The sequence below is a fragment of the Anguilla rostrata genome, chromosome 13 (genome assembly GCF_018555375.3).
Source record: "Anguilla rostrata isolate EN2019 chromosome 13, ASM1855537v3, whole genome shotgun sequence".
Classification (NCBI taxonomy): domain Eukaryota; kingdom Metazoa; phylum Chordata; class Actinopteri; order Anguilliformes; family Anguillidae; genus Anguilla; species Anguilla rostrata.
In genome coordinates this window covers 21,008,026-21,021,147 of record NC_057945.1, presented here as the reverse complement: position 1 = coordinate 21,021,147, position 13,122 = coordinate 21,008,026, and the positions used below count along the sequence as shown (strand labels likewise).

Sequence of the window (13,122 nt, the reverse complement as noted above, 5' to 3'; positions counted from 1 at the left end):
GGTTATCCTTACCAACCTAATCAGATCCCCTTGGTTGAACAGTGATCGATTTTTAATAGTCTAAACACTTTTTCTCACTTAACTACAGTAGGCAAGATATTGCATACAAATGACAAGGCCCTTAAGAAACTTTACTTGGTGTTTGTCCCCCCTGGAGCATTACTTTTTTTTAGTAACATATATTATAGCCTTTCATCTTGAACTGAAGTCATTTGGAAAGGCTGTGAAAAACAAATTGAGAATTGGTACATTCTACAAAAAGTAACCATCTACAATGCCATGGGTATCTATTTAACACAAAAAAAAAACCTGCCTTCCAAGACCTTCCAGACAGCACCAATGCACTTCTTCGTGGTTTAAAAATACACCCCACAATCTCTGCCATTTGAAGAAAGACTCCTATTGTTTAAAGGGGCGGCACAGATCAGGAGGAGAGTCTGGTGGTATATACAATGGAATGCGAGAGGGGGAAAAGGCTTGCTGTGAGGCTCATCTACAGTCCTGTAGGCTACAACGCTGAAGGTAGGCAAGGCGGCATGTTACACACAAACACACAGGTTGTACAGCGGCTCCCCAGGAACTCAAACTCAAAGCTTACAGGCCCAGAAAAGCCTTTGTGCTGACATTGTTTCCTTCCCTTTTTTCTTGTCATTTTAAAGTCATTTCTTAAAGTTTCCGTTCAGTCCTTTCTGCATGGGAGAAGCACCGCAGGTCTCCATTCTCAGAGACTACTGCCTCTTACATGTGGGGCGATATTTGTGTGTGTGTACTTTCTGTGCTTCATTCACCCCCACTCTGGCAACACCGTGCTGTGGTGTAACAGAACACTAGCAATCTGGGTCCCGGTGCACTGTCTGGGTCGATCTGGGAGGGGCTGGAGAGGGTTCTATTGATTTTTTCTTTTAATGGATTTTATTGGAGCCTTGATGATTCTGCATTAATATTTCATAACTTTTTTTCCCATTTCCTGAGCTTTAAGAGCTGGTGCTAGCTTACAGTTAGTAGGTTTGGGTCGATGTAGCTACCAGTAACCGCATCAGTAGGGCCTGGAGACACACTTACATTCACTCCACTCAACGCACCATCTTTCGTCCTCATTAATCATGCAATGAAAGCAAAAAAAAAAAACAAACAAAAAAAAGCCAGGAAATCCACATCACTTAATATTTCTGCAATAGGGCCCAAAACTAAACAACTGCTCTGTGGAATGATCAACATAATGTACACTGTTTGCACAATGGTATAATTTGCATGTTTACAAACATACAGGCTGATATGTTGTTCTTTTTTGTTAGTTTGCTGGTGGACTTCATTCACATGATTTTGCCTATTTTGTCTCTCAAAAGTAGGATATTATGCTCCTATTTTGTGCCAAAAAAAAGCGAGATAAATTCACAAAAGGCTGGAAATGAGGGAACTACAAACCGTCATTCAGGTTTAGAGGTATTTCTCTGTCATATAAACATCTACTTTCCAACTGAAATGATAACATTATAATTGCTGTTTTATTACTTTTGAACACAATTTATTTATTTATTTATTCATTCATTCATTCATTTGCAATAAGCTAAAGTGCTTCTGGCAATGTACACAGATTATTTGCTGTGACCCACCAATATCATTCCTGACAAAAATGTCCAATTAAATGTTCATGCCTAGTTTTAATGAAAAAAGATAAAATTGATATTTTTGGCGCATTTACTATACTTAAAGCTCACATGATTATTATATGAATAAAAACAGTACGTAGCTACAGTATAGTGTCTGCCGGCTAACGGAATATAAAATTTTTTAAGTTTTTAAAAAAAAGAGGAACGTACGGTCAACACACACATTTAACAAAAGATATACAATAATGTGGCCTAAAGTGATTTTATATCTTAACATGTTAAAGATATGTGACGACATATGCTAATAAAATGACACATCGTTAGTTACTATCCAAACACTGATCACCCTCATTCTTAATCCAGGTGGGTGCTACACATTGTTTGTGGGTGAGGTGAGTTACCACTCATCACTGTAAAGCACTTTGAGCGTTCGGAAAAGTGCTAGGCAATATAAATGTAATCATTCATTCATTCATTCATATCATACCCTAGTTTGATTTAGTATAGGTTAGGTCAGAATAATGTTCACTGAGTGAACTAGACTTTGTGTTCTTGGCTATGAATAACTGTACAAAATTAATATTGAACCTTATCGAACCTGTGTTTTTAGTTGTTCCAATGACCTTGATATGCACTTTTGTACATTGCTTTGGATAACAGCGTAATATCAAGCACGTTTTTATCATGCAGATGCGCCAGTATGGTCTTTGGTGTCCTATCACCGCACAGCACATAAAATGCGATGCGACTACGAAAATGACAAATTCCCTTTGCAAACGCCAAAGCCGGAGCCACAATATATAAACCAGCACGGTAAACGTGCGGCAGAGCCCAACATTATCAACAAACCCACTAGCCCCACCCATCATTATATTATTATGAACTGTACGCGATTAGGATGAACAATCAACCCATGAGCATCAGCACGTCTTTCTTGAGCTAGGCTACTATAAATACTACCTACTAGGCCTACCATGCCTAATAATAGCTAATAATAATAATCGTTGTTGTTTTGTTGTTGTAGTTGTTTTTGTAGTTTATAATAATAATAATTATTATTATTATTATTAGCATCATTATTGCTGTTGTTGCAACAATAGAATCATAACTGAATATAAAACACAGAAGTGAGTATTCTGAATGAAACAGTGAGGGCTGACATGGGCATTATCCAATAACGGCAGTTTTAATTCAATTTGCCCACTGTTCTGTTGGGCTACTGCTGCTGACGTTTAAAGAAAAACAGACGTTGCCATGATAACCGTAGTTTTTTCTTCCATTTCGCATTGCACAAGAACGCAAGACATTTTTACATATCTGGAAGTAAAATACACTTTTAAATAGTCTAGTTTTAATATATGAGGTAGCTATAAATTGCATATGCGTATTATTTTAGCAATTAGCATTCACCAACACTAAGTTCCGACACTTTTGGAGAATGCTTGATTTGCACATCGAGATAATCTGTGCGACTGTGGATATCGTTCCAAGGTCACCGGCTTAAAGACTGAACACACAAAGAAATAGCACGTGATGATATGAAGCTAGAGAAGACGTACACCAGGAGGCAATGCTGTGTGGGAGTGCATAAGTTTCAATTAATGTTTTGATGTCACGCGCCGAAAACGCATGCACATTTCCACGGCTCTCTCCCTGCGCATATATTGAACAAAACCCCCCAGGACAGAAGCACGAAAACCTTATAAACACTACAAGACGAGCACCCGCAGATTCGCTGTCTCCTTACAAACAGCCAAATCAATTAAGTGCCCTGCCACTCCGAGCGCTGAGAGACGACCTGTCACGAAAGCAGAGGGATGGCTTAATCCTGCAGTGAAGGAAACCGAACCGATCTGGTGTGTGCAGTGAAGATGCGTCAAGACCACCTGTTTGAAATAAAATGATTAAAATCTTTGTTCACAACCGCCTATTTGAGCAATGTGAAAGAGACTAATGCTAAACTTTAAGTGATTAAATATCTGCAATTGCTAAATAACTATTTGAGTGAACACTTTCAAACGGTGAACACAACCAGGACAATGCCCAGCCTTGTAGCCAACAATCTTTCCCACAGTCAATTAGGCTGGGCATTATGGGCTCCGCCAGTGCCTCAATCTTTTCAGGTCCATCCTGTCTAAATCAATCTCAGGACATGAAATACAAACCATTGAGTTCACTGTTTAATTCACACAGTGTGCAGCTTCAGATAAGGCCTTGGACACTTTTGCTTAGACACTTCCCATTGAATCCTGCAGGGATAAACAGCTACCGTGTGTTATATCCTAAAGGTTATTCGGAATCTTTGGCTATACTGACCCTTAGTGGTGGCATCTGGTACTCCAGACAGAGACAGAACAACATTTCTTCGGTTTTCTTTCCATACCAACACTTGCGAAGTCTAGTTGCCTGGTTACTATTTTCGCCTTTACACATTGTTCCAAAAGCAGAATCCTCAGGTATCTATGGAGACAGGACTAGACTAATGTCGGTAGATATTAGTAATTCGTTAAAGCTCTATCCAAGGATTTTTAAAATATCACATCAATGTGATACCTGAAGTGAAGTACTGTAATTTATCTACTGATACTAAAGGCATGCAAGAAAAAATAAACAAAACAAGAGATAAAAATCAAAACATGAATTATTTTACTGATGGTCTGATACAGCATACATAGTTAAAATACAAAAAAAATACAAGTATAAGCTTGTTTTAGTATTTAAAAAACGAGTAAAAGAGGAGACATTCTCTCTGGTCACATTACAATTCTAATGTGATATGTAACAAGGAAGTGGTTTCCATTTTTTGTGCAATTAGCAAAGGGCACAAGTGTTAGTTCTCATTAAAAAAACCCTTTGCAAACATGAACAGCTTCAAATAGAGTCAAAGGACATTTTACATATTGTTTCTTGTATTGGTAGTCCAACATTTGTAATTAATTCTGACAGCTAACTGACCTCTTTCTACCATGGTCACAACATCTGTAAGGAAATGGTTTCGCCCAGTTTCAAAGTTCAAAGTATTTGCTTTGCTACATCACACACACAATCGCTAAGGGGCAGAGGAATGACAAAAGTTGAAAAAACACAGATGGTCCGCAAAAGAACCCAAGACCTTAGTGTTCATTCACCTTTCACTGTACAGAAATTCATAACAACAGTCGTCTAGAATTTACAATATTCAAAGTACAAAACTGACATGCTACATTGATTGTAGTGTAATAGTACCATGTATGTAGCATTATTCCCTTTTTTAGTGTCTACTGTTCCCCAAATGCATTGTATAACAGAATTCACCCTCAACAGGGCTCTACAGAGCTCCTACTTTAGAACCATTTGCGCCTCCAAATGAATGTTTGTTAACTGGAAAAATACTAATTACCAAGAAGCACATCTACTAATTGGGATGCACGAGTGGACTCCTAAATGTTTCAGCTTAGAAGAATATGTGCCCCTTGGAAATATCTTAGCATAGAGCTGGGGGGGGGGGGGCTCAAACAATTACACTGCTTGATGCTGGCGATGTAGAGTATTTCTAGTAGGTGTGATCAGTGCTGAGGTAGTTATGTCCATTCAAACCTATCCTCATACTACACTTCTCTCATTTAAATAAGACAGAAATACAAAAATATAAAATTAAGTCTGTTGAACACTGCTTCAAAGACCCATCATACCTGCAGTTTTTTAAAACACATTCCATCTGTCTTAAAAAAAAAAAAAGGAATCAAACGCCATTTAGTCTAAAATCCATACAACTGCCGCTGAAACTGACAAACAGTAAGGCAAATTACACAGGAAGGAAGGAAGACAAAAAAAGAATCTTTACCTTCGCACATCAGTGATATTTTCATCCATTAAACTGGATCATTAGGAAGAGGGATGAAAAATCTGTTAAGATTCTCCCTGCCTGAAACGTTTGGGGGGAAAAAAAGACTTCCAAAGTGTAAACAACATTAACTCTGGTAGTGCTGTTACATGTATATATTTTAAAAGTACAAAAGACAACCGTATTTGCTCTATTGAGTACAACTGATCAATATCTTAAAGCTTGATTTTAGGAATGCTCTCCCATAGCAATCCTAACTCATGTTCGTTATGCAAAATTTAGCAGCACTTGCAGGACCCTGCCCCTCTAACCGAATTGCCAGATATGCACTCCCTCACCCCAGTACACTCCACCGCCTCACCCCGACACCCGACTGCTCCTCTCAACCAATCAGCAGAAAAGCAAGAACAGAAAGGCTAAGCTAAGACCCTCAGACCAAGTCTTTCACGATGATGATCACCAGGTGCTCCTCCTCCAGTTTACCCAGGGTCCTGAGCACCGCCTGCAAGTAGAGCTGGGAGAACTCGCCGGGCGGAAAGGCGTACAGCATGGCGCCCGTCTCATGCTCTTTGGCGCCCCCTAGGGGCAGGCCGATCACGCCGGCGGCCTGCTTGTTCCTGAGGTAGGTGACCAGGTTCCGCAGGAGCCTCCTCTGCAGGCCTGGTTCAGGAGGGGGCGTGGCCCTGTCGACGGGACCCTGCACGGCCAGCAGCACGGCGTAGCCGTCCGGCCCGCCCAGCTTAATCCGCCGGGTCACCTCGTCCAGCCTGGGCTGGTCCATCCGCAGGCGCTGGGCGATCTTCAGCTGGCTGACCCCGCCCCCCTGGGTGTGGCTCTCCCTCATGACGGAGCGCAGGAAGGCGGGGCCCCCCTCCAGCATGTACATGTTGGTGGGGAACCAGCTGTTCTTCAGCACCAGCGGGCCCTGCCACACCCGCGTCAGGGTCTCCGTGTACTCCAACAGGGTGCTTGGCTTCCCGCCGTTGTCGGCCGGGGGCTTCTCCCCATGCTCCTGCCCCCCCTTGTCCTCCTCCACCACCTGCACGTCCGTTTTACGATCGCCATGGTTGCGGCGGGGCTCCTGCTCCACTTCCTCAGGGCAGGGTGGGGGGGCAGGCTGACTGGGGGGCTCAGCGGGCGGCTCACCGGCTCTCCCTCGCGGCCTGTTGGGGCTGCAGTCCAAAGACGTGGGTGAGGATGGCCCCGCCCCCCGCCCTCTGACCCGGCCCCTCTCTGGCTGCTGCCGCTCGCCCGACAGGCTCCTGCGCTTGCGCCTCTCCTCCCGCTCCTTGGCCCAGCGTTCCCTGCTGGAGCTCCGGCTCCTGCCCCGCCCTCGGCCCAGCGGCTCTGGGTTGCCCCGGCGCTCCAGGCTCTTAGAGGGGCTGGTCCACTCTCTGTCCGCCAGACCCCGCTCCCTGTCCCGCTCCCTCTCCCTGTCCCTGTCGCGGTCGGCAAACAGGCCGCGGACGGGGCTGCGTTCGCGGGGGGCTCTGGGCTCCCTCTCCAGGCTGCGGCGCTGGCCGTAGGCCTCGGGGAGCAGGTCGTAGTGCGGCGGGGGCGGACCGGCAGGGGGCTGGAGCTGCTGCTGCGGCGGGTAGGCCCGCGCCTCCTCCGCCCTGGCGAAGTCCACACGCAGACGCCGTTCCGGGCCCCCCAAGGGGAAGCCCCGCATCTGGGCGCAGGCGGCCTGGGCAGCGTCCAGGCTCTCGTACTGGATGTAGGCGCAAGAGTCGCCCTTGGCGTAGTCCACGGTGCGGATGCTGCCAAAGCGGTCAAACTCCCGGGCGAGCACAGCTAAAGACGTGCCGGGCCCCAGACCTCCCACCCACAGCCGCGTGGTGGGGTTTGCCTTGCCATAGCCGATCTTCACCGGGTTGCCACCGACGACACAACCTTGCATGGCTACTTTAGCCCTGTGCGCCATGTCCAGGTTCTGAAACTTGAGGAAAGCGTAGGCCCCGCCCTGGCCCCGCGACGGCCGCTTGATGACTACCTCATCGATGATCCCATACTTCTCAAAGCTTCTCCTGAGCTCCACCTCAGACACACTGTGATCAAGGTTGCCAATAAACAAGTTCCTGGTTGCCCTCTGGTCGTCCTCAGGCTTCAATTCATCTTCTGGCGTTGGTTGATACGTATGGCCCCGCCCCCTTTCTTCTAACAAATTATAGTAATCCAAAACCCTCTCCCGTTCCCGGCTCACCCCTTGTCCCTCAACAGCATAATGCCTAGTTCGAACGTCCCTGATGTTGCTGGCTCCAGGCACCGGAGAAAGGGACCTTTGCCGGTAGTTGTAAACCCCTAGTGCAGGCACGTATCCCACATCGGGTGGCGTGCAGCTACGGCGTCTGAGGTACATGGGTTCAACTTTAAGAGGACGGTCGTACAGCACTAACCTGGCTTTGGAGTGGCGGGCTTCTTTCGCGTCGTCGGCATGTCTGAAATTCACGTAGGCAACGCGACCTAGCTCCGGAGTGTGGGAGAGCTTAACGCTGACATCTCCGAACTTTTTAAACTCGTGAAACAGTCCGTCTTCCACATGCTCATCGGACAGCTGCGAGCCTAGGTTACTAATGATTAAAGTTTTGTACTCCAGACCGCGGGCTCCGCGGGTGTTAAGGAGTTCTGCTGCAGCTTTGCTTGTTTTTGGGGGCACTGCGGTTGTCCTCAGTGAGGGGCGTCCGATGAGACCGAGGTCGTGATGGTGTTGGCGATGATGGAGCTCTCCAACCGCGCCTCGCTCCTCCCTTGGCCAGGGCTTTTCGCGTTCTCTACTCCTGCTGCGCACCTGGCGCTTGTGATAATTTCGGCTGTCGGCTAACAGTGCAGCCAGTGGTGTAGGCGGACCGTCATCCCTACGATTTCCACCACGGTCTCGTTCTCTCTCCCTTATCCGTTTTGCAATTCCTCTTGCAGGACTCGAGTCCCGCTCGGCCTGTCTCTTCATTTCTTTTTTAATGATGCTCAAACTTTTTTGCTTGCGATTGCAAAAAGGGTCCGTTTTGTTCGCAATTGCTGTCCCTCTTCGTCGCCGTTTCACATAAACGATTACTCGAATCAAACTGAAGCATGCATGTTGGTCACAACACGTTTTTGAAATTAAAATGTAAAGGGAGAAAAATATGCAATAGCATAAACACTAGCAAGCCTGTATCTAGGCCGCCATCTTGGACAATAGGAATGTGCGCGCTCCTCCAGTGGGAGGAGCTTGCGTCAATGTGTTCAGACTGGTGACGTCATGCGCAATGTGACAAGAACTATATTTACTGAAATGTACTTAATTTTTTTAAATTATATGTTTGATATGGGTGTAATGCCGATAGCTCAATGGAACAGATTGTCCATGTTTTTAAGAAACCTAGTTTCAGATTAATTAGCTTCACTTCTGGGATAAGCTACCTTGGCTTTCTTGGGCTGCAGTATAGTCCTGGCAAGTAGGCTACTTTAAAACTGTGTACTGTCAGCACCTTGCAGTGGAAAACGTAGCTAAAACAAATATTCTCCTTTTCTCTTTTCAAAATGTAAAAATATGTAATTGGCACAGTGTGCGCACAACTTTATCTGGGCCAACCTATGATATGGGTTACACAAAGAAATGGACTCTTAACTAATCCTTCAAGAAACCATGACCTCTCTTGTTAATCTTGGCACAGATAAAATTTTATTTAACACAGTTGCATTCACAGCATACGTATTGGTCACAAATAAAAAGATAGCCAATAACTATGTACAGCATTACTAATTGTTAAAACGGAATCAATCCATGACATGACAATACAAGATGAAACCAACATAAATACAGCTAAACCATAATGAAATTAAAATGAAAACAAACAACTGCAATTTTTAAAATATAAAATGTAAATTTCAAGGTAGTCACAAGACCAAAATAAATATGAAAAGGTCTAAAAAACAATGATGAAATAAGAGCTGCTGAAATGGTTTTCTTTATGTCTGTGAGCATTTTAGTACTTTGCTGGCTTCATCTGGGAAAATGTACTGCACTTCTATACAAAGGATTGGACCAACATATGCAGCATAATTAACTGGGCTATCAGGCTGCACTAGTTTAATGTAAGGTGAATTTCAGGATTCGTAAGCTATATCTCTATGATTATATTAGACCTTTTTGTGTACTCACAAAGAAGAAATTAAGGACAGAGATTGTATATTTATGCCTAATTCAAACACACACTTCAATGTAATGAAAGTGCATTTTGGTTTCCTAAGATTCCAAATTTTACTGTCAGACCATTTTCAACAACCAGTCACAGAACATTTCAAAGAGAAATTTAAATATTAGCATTTTACAGCCAATACCGTTTAGAATTTAACAGTTCGTTTTTCCTAATCTGTTCTTGGCTTAATGATATTTATTTTATCCAATTGAACAGGACATGTAAATTTGACATCGGTGTTGAACTAATTTTTTTAATTCATACATCACGGCATCCAAAGAGAAATTAATTTTGAAATTCTGTACTGTACACAGGCTAAAAAAATAGGTATATGAAATTAGATTTTCAGTCAGAAAACATTTACTGTACCAAACATTTTAGTCAACCACACATATTACTGAGGAAAATGACAATATGCCAGTATTCCTCAATTAGATTCAAACAGAAGCTTTGTCTAATATATCTGTGCTAATGTGTTCAACATACTTAAATTCAAATTCAAAACAAATAAACGAAACCCTTCATTAATCAACACAACAGAATTAAAACATAATCTGCATTTATCCAAATTGTGACAACACAGCATCCAAACAGTAAATTCTGAATTGAACAACCAAACATTTTATGCATTTCCAATAACCAGGTTATTAAATAGAATTATATAAATACATTATTTATTTAGTTTTTAATTATATTTCTTTCAATGGCATAGGTAGGTAAAACTATGCAGGTCAAATTATTCATGTGACCACACTTTTTATACACATTTTATATTACCAGGTACATCAAATTCTGAGACAACACATTACATTACTGGAAAAACATTATAAGACAGTCACAGAAAAGTCTTTCCATATTATTACAATTATTATGGCACATCACCAAGACATCTCTTCTTTAAAAATAAGAAAATAAGTCTCACCCTCAGTACACAACAGGTCTTACTGTACATTGTAGATACATTTGATTGAAAGTAGTATTTACATATCCAGTTTCTTCACATGCCCTCTTCTCTTCACATTTAAAATGTTTACACAATTAGTAAAGAACGGCTGTCCACAAGGCATCAAAAGTCTAAAAACACCCCCACAGCCACGACCCCAAAGATCCTCCATGTAAGTCAAAGTTCTGTGTGTGTTTTGGCTGCAGTGGGGGTGTACTTGGGCATGAGCTCATTGATCTTGCGGATGAAGTCTGACTTCTCCGCACAGCCTTTACACACCTCCCCCCACTCCTCCAGAATATTCTTCAAGTCCTTCACCTTCAGCTTCCTCAAGTCCACAGTGTTCAAGTCCACTTGTTTGTCTGGAGAGATACAAATCCAAGATAAATTAATCCAAAGACTCACCACTGCTCCACTGTTCCCACACTTCTTACCTACAGGAGTTCCTGCTTGGTAAAACGATTTTCCAGTGCTTTACAACAGTACAGAACATCTACTGTCATGGTATTCTAGGTCACGTCCCTTAATGAATTTTCAATAATTGTATCAATTGGAATGGTTCAGCTTCAATGGTAGGGAGACAGAACTTTCAATATTAACAATTAACAATTGCTTCCCAATTTAAAGGTTATGTTTTTTTACATTTACGTTTTATGTTTTTTTTTAATATTACCAAGGATGGTAATATTATAATCCACCAATTAGGATATCTTATAGTATTATCATATGTTGTGCTCTCACAGTCACAAGAGCTAAGAGCTAAGTCACTCAGCACCGTCCTCATCCTTCGTCACTTGTATCCTGTGTTCAGCATTGACAAACACTGGATCCTTCTCTCATCCCTCGCAGAAACGGGCATTTCAGTCCCTGCCCACACATGGTTTGATTCATATATTTCTGTCCAATCCTACCAACTGCTGAATACAACAACTACTTTCAGACACTGATGAAACCTCAGATAGTGGGTCAACACTTAAAAAGGCAAGTAGTATTTGGCTTACCGTATTTAAGCTCACAGATCTGACTGTCCTTCTTCTTTAGCTTCTCGCACACCTTCTCCACTGGCACGTGGTAGCTCAAAGGTTTGGAGACTTCATTTATTATTTTGGTGGCTGCATCAGTAGTTGCTCCCATGTAGTAACACTGTAAAGACATTTGTCAGCATGACATTTGCCTGGCTCCATTGGTTACCGTATTTTTCCCCACTTTGCCTGACTTCACGGTTATGGTATTCTTTATTGTTTTAGATTTTTCTTCTTAAGGCTTGTGCAATGAATGTAATCGGTATGTATTAGAAACGTGTATTTTGGTTCTTGATTACCATAGTTCCATCAGTGCTTTGGTGATGTTACTTATATACTCCCTGGTCTGGGATTGTTGTTAGTAAGATCTCTGCCACTATTATGCAAATCAATTCATATTCTTTGACAAGTTGCTCTGGATAAGGGTTAGTTACTAAATTAGTTTAATGGCTCCAAAATATTTGACACAATTTATTTTAGTAAACTCACCAGCCTGTTTTCTTTCCCCTTGGCATCCTTGCACATTTTCACTAGTTCCCTCTCAATAGCTGCACTGTTGAATTCCACATTTCTGTCTTTCAGAGACTGATAAAACCTCCCCAGGAAGTTCACACAAACTGTAATAGCAACAAAAGCACTGGTTAGTGTGCAAGCATTCTGTCCAGTCTTATTTCACCACCACATGCTGGCTAATACCTAGAAACCAATAAAGTAAAATACCCAATGCATTCCAACCAGCAATTCTGGGTGTCTTATTTAAGTCTTTAATCCATGGATGAGGAATCTGATACGTAGCAATATTGTCTCCCCTCTGCTATCGTTTTCAGAGCCATAACTGCTGCTATATCCTTGCATGTGGTTGTGAAAGGCCAAGCAAAACTATAGCCAATAATTTAGCTCCCTGAACTCTGGGCTTCGGTGAGATGGCCAAGCACGTGCCAATTCTAGTTTGATTGCTAGCTATACCTACTATAGCTACCTATCTATTACCCAAGAGTGAATAAAATGATGTACAGTAACTAAGTAGTCAGGTTTTCTGCCAATAAATATAGTGGTAAACTCACCTTCACATTCTGCCTGATTTAATGCGTCGCTACCGCTTGGTATCAAAGCAAGCAGGAGGGAAAAGGATAAAACACTTAAACAAAGCATCGTAATAATCAAACCTACGATCTAGCACGTTATGCAGCCGATGGAAATGGGATGGTCGTATATCTCGCATTTACATGACCGGTGTTTTAGACAACATAGCACACAACCTCCTGAATCAACTTCCTTATGAAAACCCCGCCCAAGATGCTCCATTGAAGCTTACAGCATCATTCCAGTTTCCCTGCAACAATTGGCCGCTTCACTGCGACCCTCCACAATGCTTACCTTGATTGGATAGCTATAGTTTGTTCCGGGACCGGCGTCCATTTGGCGTCTTCCAATTGGATAAATTATTGTGATAATTTTAACGCAATGCATTCGTACCTTCCTCAACAGGTGATGGCAATGATCCATTGATTAAGATGAACAAGAGACTGGTTAGGTCCTTTACACT

At 42.7% G+C, this 13,122-nt stretch overlaps 3 protein-coding genes across 3 annotated transcripts in view; all 3 read right to left on the bottom strand.

Annotated features, from left to right (window-relative positions):
- Positions 1-4,233: 4,233 nt before the first annotated feature.
- Positions 4,234-8,635, bottom strand: LOC135237275 (putative RNA-binding protein 15B). Its single transcript, XM_064304259.1, has one exon. The coding sequence runs from the start codon at positions 8,378-8,380 to the stop codon at positions 5,864-5,866; it is 2,517 nt and encodes an 838-aa protein (XP_064160329.1). The 5' UTR covers positions 8,381-8,635; the 3' UTR covers positions 4,234-5,863.
- Positions 4,234-13,122, bottom strand: part of LOC135237276 (NCK-interacting protein with SH3 domain-like) — a 31,158-nt gene continuing 22,269 nt past the window's right edge. Inside the window, exon 12 of the mRNA XM_064304263.1 lies at positions 4,234-5,475. Within this exon, the coding sequence (XP_064160333.1) occupies positions 5,462-5,475 (14 nt within the window). The 3' untranslated portion in view covers positions 4,234-5,461. The remainder of the gene's footprint in view (positions 5,476-13,122) is intronic.
- LOC135237293 (mesencephalic astrocyte-derived neurotrophic factor-like) lies at positions 9,069-12,894 on the bottom strand. The gene is made up of 4 exons (XM_064304303.1): positions 12,641-12,894; positions 12,066-12,193; positions 11,556-11,697; positions 9,069-10,916 (listed from the first exon to the last, which is right to left on the bottom strand). The coding sequence occupies exons 1-4, from the start codon at positions 12,726-12,728 to the stop codon at positions 10,732-10,734; spliced, it is 543 nt and encodes a 180-aa protein (XP_064160373.1). The 5' UTR covers positions 12,729-12,894; the 3' UTR covers positions 9,069-10,731.